The sequence below is a fragment of the Malaclemys terrapin genome, chromosome 8, assembly GCF_027887155.1.
Source record: "Malaclemys terrapin pileata isolate rMalTer1 chromosome 8, rMalTer1.hap1, whole genome shotgun sequence".
NCBI classification, from domain to species: domain Eukaryota; kingdom Metazoa; phylum Chordata; order Testudines; family Emydidae; genus Malaclemys; species Malaclemys terrapin.
The window spans coordinates 8076897-8091181 of NC_071512.1; the positions used below are offsets into that span (position 1 = coordinate 8076897).

Below are 14285 nucleotides of genomic sequence, written 5' to 3' on the forward strand. Positions count from 1 at the left end.
GTTTGCCAATTAAACACTAGAACGCCCTATATTTTTAACTGAGCATGAATGAAGAGCTGACACCTATGCTTTCTAAATTCACATATTTCTGAATCTGCTGTGGTGCTGTAATTTGCTGCAATGTTGCTGAGAGCTTAAATAAAAGGGTGGCAAAGTATGGTATCAGTAATGCTAAACATATGTGGCTTTATGTATATTCTGCAATCAGGCATATTGTGAATTAAGAAAAATATTTGAAATTATATATCTTGTCCTATAAGAGTTCACAACAACTTCTGTTATCGTTACTAGTCAATAGGTATGATTGTGTTCCCATGATAATGCAGGAACTCTCACCTACAGCTGGCTCCTGGGTTACTGCAGACGAGGGCCCTGGGGCTTATAAAGTGACAGTCAGCATTGTAGCTACTGAGAAAATAACTTGTCACTAATGATTCAAAGTGTCGTTCTAACCTACCCTCTTCCTCAGCACTTTCCCCCAGTCTGGGTTTATTTGGGTGGCAGGAATTAATGTCATTCTGTTAACTGCAGTACCTCCTGGTTCTAGGCAAGGCAACAGTCACACTGTCCATGCAGGGGGACAGACAGCGTGCAGTGACTCCTCTGTGGGTAAAAGAGAGACAGGTGGAAAGCCCTAGCCTTCCACTGGCCAAGAATTACTGGTTAAAGATTGCACCCCAGCCAGTCTGCCCAGGGGTGGGGAGACAAGGATTTTAGTAGTTTCTGACTAGACTTGGATAAATGCTCTAAAATAAGAATATGGCTAACCCCCCTAATCCTAAACTTTGCCACATGCAATTCACTGATCCCAGGATCTGGCCCAGTGCATTCATTGACTCATTCAGACTAGATGATCTAAATAATCCCTTCAGGCCTTAACATCTGTTAATGATCCTGGTTTAATCTTTATTAGGTGTCTTCATTCCCTGATTTACAGAAGTCAGGGGTTTGCAGTGAGTCTCCCAGTCACTAATGTCAATTAGCACAGTTCTACCTCGCTTGTGTAAAAAGCTCACCAGATTCCAAGTTCCTCCTTAAAGGCAGAAAAGGTTTGCTCTAAAGTCTTCACAGTTCTCGCAGGCAAGATAACCATTTAGGAGATGCCACCACTTTCAGACTGAAAGCTAGACAGCTGAGCAAGAAATGACTTCCATATCAATTATTTTAAATTAGAAGCTATACACAGCCTCAGAAAAGACTACGGCTTTTTGAAGCTCAGATATATGCACGTATAAGTAAGCCCAGGGCTGAGATTAGTGGCCTTTTACACTTCAATTCCTCCTTGTTTTTAGTTAAGTCACTGTTACTCTGCATAACATCATATAAAAGGAGTGAAGGAATAAAGAGCTCCTGAGTATAATTTGTGACAGGCTTAAGGTGGAATTCTGGAGTAACAACATAGCATTAGTACGGCTGTTGAGTTCACTGCATTGTCGTGACGTATATGTTCCACCACAGCTTAGTGTTAGCATAAGGGAAAGACGTGAGGTGCTTGGATTTATTATAGAGATGGGGCCAACATGCAAAATTCAGATCTGGCTTTGAGCACCCTAGAGTTTGATGGTGTCAGGATTTAGGGTCTCAGTTAGACCTGCTATGATTAAAAGGGTCCATTTGTCAAATTCCCAGCGCAGTTTGTATTTCAAACCCTGCCTCCATTGGCAAAGCCGGAGCGTGTCTGTTGCTGATTTTATAGGATACGACTTTAAATGCTCTTCTAGAATAAGACTTCCCCCACATGCTGTTTATTTACCTTTCCTCTTTTTTTCTTTCAGGGGAACGTTGCCAAGGAGACAAGTCCATGTTTTGTCGCATGGAAGTTCTCTCTCGTTACTGTTCAATGCCTGGTTACAATAAGCTGTGTTGCAAGTCCTGTAACATGTATAACAACATAACAGAGGATGATAATGTAACTGATTCTAACCTAAATAAGAACGACATTGAGGAGAATCTCCTGTCTACCCTTACTCCTCCTACTGGGGTGGTTGTCATGCAGGCTACTGCTGGTCCTCCTCTTGTTTCCAAATCAAACGCCACCCATTCCAATGCAACTGAGGACCACCCAGAAATTAATGCGGTAGACGTGCCATATAAAATAGATGGGCTGGACAATGAAGTACCACAGCACAACCTCATCCCACGGAGGAGGCTGCCTTACGAAAGGACAAAGAACCAAAGAATTCAGGAGCTGATCGCTGAGAAAAGAAAGAGAGAGACTATTAGTAAGCGACATTAAAATGGAAATATGGCACAAACAACATTTTTTTTTCTCTTATAGAGATGTTACCACCACCATAGTAATGCCCATGTCATAAAAAGAAAAAAGCGGTGCTATGGCAGACATGCCAAATTCTAATGCCTAAAACGAACAGAAATGTCAGATTGTTTCATAATGTTAGTATAAACATTTCAATGGCTAGGGTTACAGGGTGCTAGAACGTACTAGTGCAATATCAGTACAGTATTTCACTGAAGCCAAACAAACCTATCACCTAGCCCAGATCAGCAGGTTTATTGATTATGGGCTCTTTTCACCCCTCAATGCATTGCATAACTCCTAGGGAACGTTAATGGGAGTTATATTGAACAGGGAGGAGAACAGATCCCATTACCTACAAATGCCTTTAATAGTGACAATCAGTTGATCAAGAGAAGCATTGCATCAAACAGTACATTAAATTACTCCCAGATTCAGGAAGGTATTTAAGAACATGCATGACTTTAAACATGCAAGTAGTCCCACTGCCTTAAATGGGACTATTCTCATGGCTACACTTACATACCTTTCTTAACTGGGACCTTACATGTGAGATTCTTTGTACAACCCTATATTTAATCTCAGTTCAGAACTGATAACCAGTAGTTTGCATGTTCCCATAAACAATTTAAAAGCATTTGAATCTATAAAAATTATTTACTATTTAACTGGACCTATACAATTTAGACTGACAATGTCCTAGTCTTTTGAATATCTTTATTTCATAGTCTCTAAACTCCTGTAATACAATATCCCCAGTGGTTTTAGTTGACATTCTTTTCGGTCTACCTTTTATCCACACTCTGTTTAACTTAAAATGACTGGAGTCTTTTCCTTTCCTTTCCTTTCCTTTGGTGCTTCATGAAGAAAATGTAATTGTGTGTGTTAACGTTTTCCATGGTACAATGTTACACATTGTTTTCCTTCAGAATGACATATTATCAATCTTTCCTTAGGACAGCTCTGGTGCAGCAGACGTGAACAATTGTTCATCATGCTTATATATAAACACAGTACCAAGTTTGCTTAAATCTTAGAGATGTGTAGCCTGACAGCTCTTTGAGTACTTCCTTTCCCTGCAATATCTTCTGGGAGCTGAAGGCCTATATAAGCAACCTCACCATTTTCCATAGCTCATTTTGGACAGCTGGTAGGTAGAAGACACGTTCAACTTGGTGGTTTGTACCTTTTGGCGAGGCCATGCCTGCTTTCAAATGCCTCTATATAATGCAAGGATGTTACCAGCCAACTTACAGGATAACTAATGTGAATAGTAGGTATTGAGCCTTTGAGCCAAAGACCACTAAGCTCAGTGGAAAGGCTCCCATTGACTTCTGTGGGTGTTGCAAACCCTGGACTATTGTAGGAGTAGGAATTAAAACCTTTGTGGGTATGAGGTTTATTAATTTTGCTCTTGCCTACGGGGTTGACTTTCCCTTGTCTCTTCAAGCTTGTTAATATTTTCCAGGGGATAAGGTCTCTTTGAAACGGCCAGTGCACATAGAAAAGGTAACGGAGAGGTGGCAAAATGCTCTCAATTCAAGTTTTTGATCTTGAAGTGAGACCACGATCTTGTATCTTCTCAGTTGCACAGCTAGCTTGGGCATATGCTAAATTCCCAATGCATGTAAGATGCTCCATAGCTTCGTTGCTGCTGAAGCAATGTTGAATCTGGCAGCCAGGCCCTCACTGAAAAGCAAACCACAACTGGCTTTCTACTGTCCAGGCGGGGGCCCCCATTGCTGCTTTTAAATGTTGTGAGTGAATAGGTCCATTGCAAAGTATCCCAGTTTAGATTGGAAAGAGACAGCGCTAAAAGTAGCTCTGAGTGCACTGAATTATTGAAACCAGCAGCTGAATCTATGCCCAGCAACTCTTGAAAGGACAAGAGCCAAGAGTTAACAAAAATAATTTACAAAGAATATTAGACAAAGTAGGAGAGGAGGGGCCAATTTTATCCCTGTTGTAATGCCATCAGCTTCACTTCCTCACAGGATGGTGTGGAGGTCAATTCAAAGTAATGCTCCTATAACAACCTCACTTGACAGAAGTTACATCAGGGCTTGATATAGGTAAAGACTCTTGTAACATCCCTGTGCTTTCAGGGTTCAAAGTATTAACTCAAGCCACAGCGGCTCAAGGAGCTACACTGAAACTTCTTTAAAGGGGCTAACTGCTAAAGAGGGACAAAGATCCACACTCTCTCCCTATACGCTATACTTACACAACCTCTTCCATTCTTTTCCTACAATGGCCTCTTCTCTTGTGGCTGGTGGGAGAACATTCTATGAAAGCATGGGTTTCTTTTTGGTTTTAAAAAATAAAATTAAAGGTCCATACTGTAAAAACACTAATGAAGACCAGGTTGGTGTATGTGTTAGGTCAGTTGGTTGAATTAATGGCTCAGATGAAGACAAGAACTCAGGTATATCTCCAAGACAGCTCTTCCCTTCTCTATCTCATAGAACTGGAAGGGACCCTGCCTTCACTAGCAGGACCAAGTACTGATTTTGCCCCAGATCCCTAAATGGCCCCCTTAAGGATTGAACTCTCAACCCTGGGTTTAGCAGGCCAATGCTCAAACCACTGAGCTATCCCTCCTCCCCTATCTTAGTATCAAACAGTTCTACATTTGATGCACAACAGCATCTTCTACAATCCCCAACTGCATACAGTCTGCCAAAAGCTTAGGCAGAAATGGGACAACTACCAGTTTTGGCAAGGAGGAGAAAGGGCAGAAGAGATAGTAGGAAAATATTGTTTGTGGGTAGGGGGGTGTACACATCCACTCTTTTTGTGATGGAGGAGAGATGTATGAAAGAAGATAGGCAGTGCAGAGAAGAGGAAAGGGGAAGAAGCTGTGGGTGCAGCTGCTGGCTGAAGACAGTAGGGTAAGTTTCCATGATTCCAGAGCTACTTTAGCTTAGCTTGTGATTTTATGCTACATGCTCAGAAAGTGGTGAGGTTGCTAGCAGTGGTCCTGGCTCATACAGAGGGTGAGTTTGGAGCACCTCAGATGCAGCCCCAATAGATATATTAATATTTGGCTCAGCACCTGCAAGCTTAGCCCCTTGTGTTATCAAAGGAGGAGATACTAGCACCTGTAACAGAGGCACAACGTTATTATTAATCACGTTTATTATATTGTTGCCTAAGGATCAACCAAGAATCCCTCCCACACGCTTGTGCTAGGCACTGCACAGAGCAGTAGAAAGGCCCTGCCATGAGACGCTGGCAGATAAATAGACGAGACAGACATCCTCTCTCTTTGTTTTTCCTGTGTGCTCCCAAGCATTGCTGAGTGTGACCTGTGCTGTCTGTTAGGTGCCCACAGGTCTGAGCATGTGGGAGTTTAACATTATGCAGCAGCAGCCTTTCCTGGGGGTTTCACTGCAGATAACAAGTTTATCTGACAGACCCTCACAGGCTGGTTCAGAGGCTGCCATGTTATTTGCATAAAATATAAAAGTGAAGTCATGGGCTCCAAAAAGGAAAAATTGGGCAACTTTTATCTCAGAAAGTCTTAGCTAAAACAGCCCCCGTTCAGCTGCTATGCATAAAATCTAGATTCAGGACAAAGCGGGATAGGTTTGAATTCACAGCTTGTAGAAATATGAGCTACTTTATGCTTTCCCCTGCTCTATTGTGACAGTTCAACTTAAAGAATACTCTCCTCTTTCCCTTTACCACCCTAACATTAGGTCGATGAGGGCAATACAATAAACAGGGAGGCGTTGATGAATGCTTGCAAAATTCATTTGGTCGCTTTGATGGATAACAACCCTGTACAGTCCTCTGGCACCTTCTGGGGTCATATTTCCTTCTTCATATACAGCCATGATAGAACATATTTAAATGGTTTCTGCTGCTCTTGAGTGCATGGAATAGGTTTAGCGAGCCAGGATATCCAGGAAGAAATACATGACTAAACCCCCCACAACTCAAAGGTTGCCCTACAATTTACCCATTACCTTCATAGAGAGGGTGGAATGTTGTGTGTCAGAATCTAACAGAAAAGCCACATTTTCACTGAAACATCCCACTCTAGGAAAGAGCAAATTCGGGGGGTGGGAGGGTGTCTGCTTTTCTGTATCATTTCACACAGCTCTACACTGCACTCATGGTTTGCATAGTAGCAAATGACTAGATGCATTCTGGCTTATATTAGAACTATAGGAGAGCCAGGGCTGAACCCTCTGGAGATGAAACTTTTGTCAACCTCACGAGCTGCATTTTGAGTTTCAAAGCTACTTCAAAGTTCAGAAACAGTTTGGCACTTCAACACTTTCCCCCAGCCCAAGGAGGAATCAGTTCTTAAAATCAAACAAACAAAAAAACCCATTTACCAAGCTCAAGGCAAGCCCACGCTGTATAGTAGAAACAGACCACACCACAGAAAACAAGGCTGGTACCAGTCTACATATGGCATTCATTAGGGGCCTGACTGAACCAATGCCCACAAAAGTTAACGTGTGTCTTTCCATTGCGAGTATTGGACCAGACCTTAGAGTTTCTCTATTTCTGACCTAGAACTCTTTCCTTTTTCAGGCTCTCTGTACTGAGCTTTCACTCTGCCTTCTCCTTGCTTTATTTTTGACTATTTTTAAGTCCAGTGGATTGCTTTTCTAACTTAGGCTATTGTTTTGTTTGTTTGTTTTGCATGAAGTCAGTGACATTTGAACACAAGTCAGACTCTTCAGTCCATGTTGTTCAGCAGGGTAAGATACTGGCCAATGAGGGTTTGCCCAGCCCTCTGTGAAACAGAGCTGGCTGCCACCTTCTCTTTACAATATTTCCATATGAGAAAGAATCTTACCCTAACTGATAAGAACTGCATTCCTTTAAGCTGACCATAGTGTTTCCAGTTCACACAGACGTGAAAAACCTAAAAACCTTTCAGGATTTGGGCCACTCAGGTTAAGAGTGGAAGCAATAGTTGGGGTCTGGCCCACAGCTGTTTTGGTTCCTTTTCATGTGGTGGAATAGATGGATTGTTTACAGGCCTGGTAAACTTTGGACAACAGCTTCCTCTTGCACTGCTACTTTTAGTAGCATAGTTATAAATTGGGCAAAAAACAGAATTTTATTACATGTTTTTTAATGTTTAACCATCGCATAGGCAGTACCTTTTGATGCCTCACAACCCCAGGGTACCAATTTAACACAATACCCAGGAATAAAAGAAAGGAATCTACATCCTTGTAGATCGGCTATTTCTATAGTTGCCACTGGCTGGCTGATCTGAAAGCTGAAACAGCGTTCTCCCTTCAGAGAGAGGATTGCCTGGTAGATATTCATACAGTCATGGAGATTAAGGGTTTAGGGGCCCAGCCCCATGCACATTAAATCCAACCACCAAATTAATGCATCCAGATGTTGAACGCAAGCCCATCAACTTTCTAAATTAATCTTTCTCAGCTCAGTATCTTAAAGAGACTCTAAAAATTAACCGTATTTCCTTTGGCTCCAATCAACTCCCATTTTTAACTCACCTAATATTCCCTTTAGAATTCCTGTAATCCATGGTATTCATTCACCAGTCCTCATTTTAATACCTTCCATTCAATATTTAGATTCTCTCAGTACTCACTTAAAATTCTTTAAGCTATTTGAACAGTCTATAAATGGTGCTTTACTAGTACTCAAAGGGTCTGTATGATTTACTTTATTATATAATGCATTTAATACTTTATATATTCACCTACAATGCACAGTATTGGCTATGTTCGTCTGAATAACTGTATGGCACTGCCATTCAATTACAATACATACATCCTCACAGCAATTGCAATGAATAGCCATTTCTTGTATATTAAAATGTATATACAAATTAGAACTTTTAATTTTATAATTTATTAAAGTTCAAAGATCTGTGTTCTTTTGCAAAAGTGTTGGACCTTTCCCTTTGCGGACTCATTTTGTCCAAAGAAACATTGGATGTGGGTGTACTGAGGAAAGCAGGTGGTTTCAGACTCCAGTGAGGGTCTGTTTTCTTTCCTAGATGCTAGGATTACTTCACTCTGATCAGGACAGGGTTGCTGCAGAAGTCCTGAGCACAAACACATTGTTAGTGTTTGGTCCCGGCTAGCAGAACCTCAGCTAGTATAAATAGGCGTAGCTTCATTGAAGTCAATCAAACTAATTTACAGCAGCTCGGGATCTGGTGCCACGTGTTCTGCTGAAGCCTGTGAATGTCTATCTTACTAGTTCACAAGTTGTCGACTTCATAGATTTACTTATTTGGGCTTCAATTTATGAATGTATGTTATTTTTGCTTTGGAAGAGAGATTTATACTCTAATTGGACCTTTCATAAAATACTCCCCCCAGACGTATTCTCCTACAATATCCTGCATGTTTATAAACAGATTCAGTGTGAAACCTCTCCCCGCTAATTGAACTTTGTTTCTTGAGGATCTGGAAGAGTAGTGCTCTCCTTTTCTACTCAAAACTAGCACACAGCAGCATCCAATGTGATGCAACATGTTCTTTAATCAAAGTAACGTACCATTTTCTTGTTTTTAGTTGAGAGGTGGATACATTTGTCTAGATGCTCTGGCAAGATACTGGATTAGGTGCACCACTGGTTTGATCCCATATGGCAATTCCTATGTTCTCTGAGGCCTTGGCTACACTTGCGAGTTACAGCGCTGTAAAGCCTCCCCCAGCGCTGTAACTCACTCCCCGTCCACACTGGCAGGGCACTTACAGCGCTGTATCTCCCTGGGTACACCGCTGCAGGTACTCCACCTCCCTGAGAAGCATAAGAGATACAGCGGAGTGGCTACAACTCACGCGTGTGAGCGTAAACGCTTGCAGCGCTGTACTAATCACCTTGTCAAGTGGCCAATCTTCTCCATTGTTGTGACCGGCTGCAGGAATGTGGAAGTGCCGGTTTCAAAGCTCGTACCACAGAGAAAAAGCAAACAGTTTGCTGTTTGCTTTGAGTGAGTAAATGAATGAACAGGGGGCCGGGAGTTTGGAACTTGCAACATAGAGTGCTGACACGCTCCAAAAAGCACTCTCTCTCCCCCCACACTCCCTGTCACACTCCACCCCACCACCCGTTTTGAAAAGCACGTTGCAGCCACCTGAATGCTGGGATAGCTGCCCATAATGCACTGCTCCCGACACAGCTGCAAATATTACAAGTGTGGCCACGCCACTGCGCTGGCAGCTGTCAGTGTGGACAGACTGCAGCGCTTTTCCCTACTCAGCTGTACGAAGACAGGTTTACCTCACAGCACTGTACAGCTGCAAGTGTAGCCAAGGCCTATATTCATACTGTGTTGGTTCCCCCCTTCCCTAAAATTTATGCATCTGATATAGTTTAGGCCCTGACCCAAAGGCCACCCAAATCAGAAGAAAGACTTCCATTGGCTCTAGTGCGCTTTGGATCAGGACTTCATAGCACTTATCTTCAGGATGTTTTTAACGGTAGATCAAAGAGGTAGTTAATATTTTATTCTGAATCAGACTGTTTTACCTTTAAACATTAAACAGGGTCTGAGACAGATCCTCCTTGAAACTGAAATCCTAGTTACAGTTTTTATAATTTCTCTCTTAATTGCAGATTTCCTCCCTATTAATGCAACTGAAATTCAGTTGGTTTGGCACTGAAGGTATGTTTACACTGCAATAAAACACCCTCAGCTGACTTGGGCTCGCAGGACTCAGACTGCGGGGCTATAGAATGCAGTGTAGACATTCAGGCTTGGGTGGAGCCCCAGCACTAGGACGCTGCAAGAGGGGGAAGGTCCCAGAACCCAGACTCCAGCCTGGGCCCAGACATCTACACTGCAATTTCATGGCCCTGCAGCCAGAATCAGCTGGCAAAGGCCACCTGCAGGTATTTGATTGCAGTGTAGACACCTGAGGAAAGAGGGGAGTGTGGCTATTAGTTCGAAACTCTTGTAAGTTTCACTTTCACTTAATATCCTCCGAGCTTTTCTTTGAGGGGCGGGGAGGTATAGGTTTAAAATTTGATTCTAGCTTTCAGAATACAGTAAACATGGGCGGCAGCAGCAAAGCGTTTAACTTGACATGGAATAGACACACTAAAGAAAAAGCTGGCAAAACTTACCCCCAGAGCTCTTCTCCGCAATAGAGGCTTCTGCAGATGTTAGAGCAAGAGGCAAAGAGATAATGAATGGTTTCCTTTACGATCATCCTTAACCTATTATCTTCATGGCCTATTTGTGTCTTATTTTCCAGACTCTGACAGGATCTTGTCAAAAAGCTCTGAACCAAAATGCAACCATTGGTTACCAGCATCTGAGCTTCTCAGTGCAATTATTTGCAAGGAACAACTTACGCCATTTAGACATTGTAGCTGATTGCACAGAATGTGCAGATCTAAAACTGGAGGCCACATTTTAAAAACAGTATCAAGACCTCTGAAGCTCACAGGAGCGGACTGGTAAGATCTCTGATGGAAAGCCTTTACAGTGTAAATGGCTTGAGGATTTTACCTGTTATTTTAGGGCGCAATCCTGACCCTACTGAGGTCAATACCGTAGGAGTTTTAGCATTAATTTCACCGGGACCAAATCCGACCAGTATATTGTAAATTTACAGGCCTGAATAAAGAAACTCATACAGTTTTAGATCACAGAAGAAGTGTCTTGTGGAGATGGATTATATGTTGCTATATCAATTTTTTTGTTTTTATTTTCTTTCAAACGTGAAAACAAACAGATCTGATGGCTCAAAATGATGGGCTACAGAAACGGTCTCTTGCAGGCTACAGGTCTGAATCAAACCCAGGTATATTATTGACTAGTAAAAGACTGTGGTTCTTCCTAAAACATTCCCGTATAATAGAAGAGGGTTTAAGCTGGGTGTAGACTTAACTTTTAACATAAGAACGGCCATTCTGGGTCAGAGCCAAGGTCCATCTAACCCAGTATCCTGTCTTCCGACAGTGGCCAATGCCAGGTGCTTCAGAGGGAGAACCACATCAACTCATGCTATGTCTGACTCAAAAAGAAATAATGCATCATGTGCATATTTATTTGGGGATGAAGGGAAGCCAGTGGGATTGGGCACCTCAATACCTTTGAGGATCTGGCCCTCCTCATCCGTTCTATAGCTAGCCAAAAAGAAGCGGACCCCAGACGTTCACTAGGAAGGGTGTGCTAACTCCCGAGTATTCGCGCTGAGCCAGTACACATCCCCACCCCCACGTTTCTGCAGATACTTGTTCAAAGGCAAGATCAATAGCCCCTCCCCCAAACCCTTTTTGAGTTAGCTAGTATATTCCTGGAAAGCGAGCATGAGAAGGATGGTCTTGTGGTTAAGGTACTGAACGGGGACGCCAGGGTCAGTTGCCAGCTCCGCCAAGATTTCCCATGTGATCTTGGGCAGGTCATTTAGGCCCAGATCCTCAAAAGTATTTAGGCACCTTATTGCCATTGAAATCAATGGTAGGGAGTTAGGCACCTAAATACCTTTGCGGATCTGGGCCTCTGCTTTCCATCTGTAACATGGGCCTAATACAACTTCCTTTCTCCCACCTTTTCTCTGGCTTTCTATTCAGTCCCTTCCTCAAAGAGTTTACAGTCCAGTTCTTGTTACATGTCTGTACAGCACCATGCACAGCGGGGCCCTGATATCAGTTGGGACTGCTAGGTGTGAGCAATGCAATGCAAATATAGATAACATATCTGGTTACTGCCAGCAATGTTCATGCAATCTGCAAATATAGAAAAACCTCAAACGTAAGTATTTGCCCTGGAAATCTGATTGTAAGAGTTAAGCTCCCCGCAAAATGAAATGAAACCAACACTGCGCTCCAGTGCTTGATTTGTGCTAGGGCTGCGCACCGCTAGCCTTGGCAGCTCACTGCCCCGCACCTCTGGGCTTGCTCCATCAGTTGTGAACGTAAAAAGCTTGAGTCCTGGCCCCTCTGACATTAAAAATTAAGCATGGCTGCTCTCATTTCAAACCATTAATCCTTACAAAGGAATGGCTCACAGCCCACCACCAGCCTAAGAATGTTTCTTAAAATAATTTCAAACAACAAATACCTTCAAGAAACAACAGAACTGTGGATCAAATTCACTGACTAACTCACTTGCTGTGATTTATCCATTCAGCTCTTTACCCTACATGCATTAAAGCAGAAATGCTATTTGGCACTGCAGGAAAAGGAAACATTAGCATAAGAGATTATTGCTGAAGGCAGAATTCTCCAGCTTGTTTGCATATTCTGCATTCAGACTGTAACCACAAATAGCAAACAACTGTATTGGCTGTTTCTGCATGTAAAGTTAGACCTGGCTCCATAAATCCACAAAAAACAAACCCACTCCCTGTGAAATGTTTTACAAAGGTGCTAAAGCCAGTGAAAGCGATACATGAAATGTCAAAAATAACATTTGCACTGCAGGGTCAACTTGTGTTTTAGTTACTAAGCTGTACTGGCCTACAGGTAGGGTTGCCAACTTTCTAATCATACAAAAACCGAACACCCCCTCTCCTGCCCATGCTCACTCCATCCTCCCCCGCCTTCCACCGGGAACTGGGGGGCAGGTAGGGGGTGAGGGCTCTGACTGGGGGTGTGGGGTCTGGGGTGGGGCTGGGGATGAGAGGTTTGGGGAGGAGGAGGGGTCTCAAAGCTGGGGCAGGGAGTTAGGAAGGTGCAGGCTCCGGGAGCAGGGCCGGCTCCAGGCACCAGCCTGGCAAGCAGGTGCTTGGGGCAGCCGCTCTGGAGAGGGGCGGCACGTCCAGCTATTCGGCAGACAGTCCCTCACTCCCGCCCAGAGCAAAGGACCTCCCGCCGAATTGCCGCCGCAGATCGCAATCGCGGCTTTTTTTTTTGGCTGCTGGGGGCAGCCAAAATCCTGGAGCCGGCCCTGTTCGGGAGGAGGTTTGGATGTGGGAGGGGACTCCAGGCTGGGGTAGGGGGTTGGGGTGCGAGGTCCAGATGGCGCTTACCGTGGCTCCCAGGAAGCAGCCACCAGGTCCATGAAGTGCAGACCCTAGGTGCCTGGGTGGCCAGGGAGGCTCCATGTGCTGCCCTCGCACCTGCAGGTGCTGCCCCTACAGCTCCCATTGGTTGTGGTTTCCGTCAGCGCCAGCACTAGAGGTGGGGTCAGCGCGCAGAGGGGCTTCCAGGGTGCAGCACAGAGCCAGGGCAGGCAAGGAGTCTGCCCCGTTGACCAGGAGCCGCCCGAGGTAAGTCTATGCCCCAACCCCCCCCTCCGTATTCTAGCCAATGCCAAATACCGGGGGAGGGGGGGTGTGTGTGTGAAGAGGAAGCACAGAGCCTATTAAGGTCCCTGAGCTGCTAGCACAGCCCCCTGCCCGGGTGTGTATTTCCAGGGATGTCAGGGAGGAGGCTGCAGGGATACAGGGGTCTGTGTGAGTGGATTGCACTACAGGAGCAGGGTTACACTGAGCAAATATTTGTGTCCTGGAGCCAGGTTGCACTTTAGCCTTTCCACTTTCACAGTGTAAAATACACCAGTGGAGAAGTCACACGGCTACCTCCCCTCATGCACTGCTCTGATAACATAAGGAACAGCCAGTGACGCTCTCAAAGGCGAGGGGAAAATAGCAGTTCAGCAAGTTATTGCAATAGTCAGCCCTTAACCTATCCAACGTGGTTTATAAATACGAGTGACCCCTCTGCTGATGTAGGGGGGAGGCTTAAACCCATCATCTCTCAGTGACCCAGCCCACCCAACCACCCCACAGCCGCTTAGCTAGCAGCAGAGCTGCAGCACTTCTCTGTTTGAGTCAGTCACAGCCACATGCAACTAATTTATAGCTGTACTGGCCTACAGGTAGGGTTGCCAATTTATAGCTGCAGCGAGCAGTGATCTCATTATTGTTCTGGCGCCCAGTCCAGCAAAGCACTTAATCAGGTCGAAGTCAATGGGATTACGCACATGCTTGAAGTTAAGCCCATACTTAAGCAAGTGCTTTGCAGGATCAGCGCCATAGAAAGGGACAATGGTCTTCAGGCGCTTTAGGTTCAAGTCCTGGCCCTGCTACAGTGATGCTGTGCAGCCTTGGCTAGGCTT

At 44.2% G+C, this 14285-nt stretch overlaps 1 protein-coding gene across 2 annotated transcripts in view; it reads left to right on the plus strand.

The window, feature by feature from the left end:
- ADAMTS2 (ADAM metallopeptidase with thrombospondin type 1 motif 2) overlaps positions 1-8134 on the plus strand; it is a 265090-nt gene extending 256956 nt beyond the window's left edge. For both annotated transcript variants that reach the window (XM_054037724.1, XM_054037725.1), the window contains exon 22: positions 1776-8134. In XM_054037724.1, the coding sequence (XP_053893699.1) occupies positions 1776-2236 (461 nt within the window). In that variant the 3' untranslated portion in view covers positions 2237-8134. The remainder of the gene's footprint in view (positions 1-1775) is intronic.
- The last annotated feature ends 6151 nt before the right edge of the window (positions 8135-14285 follow it).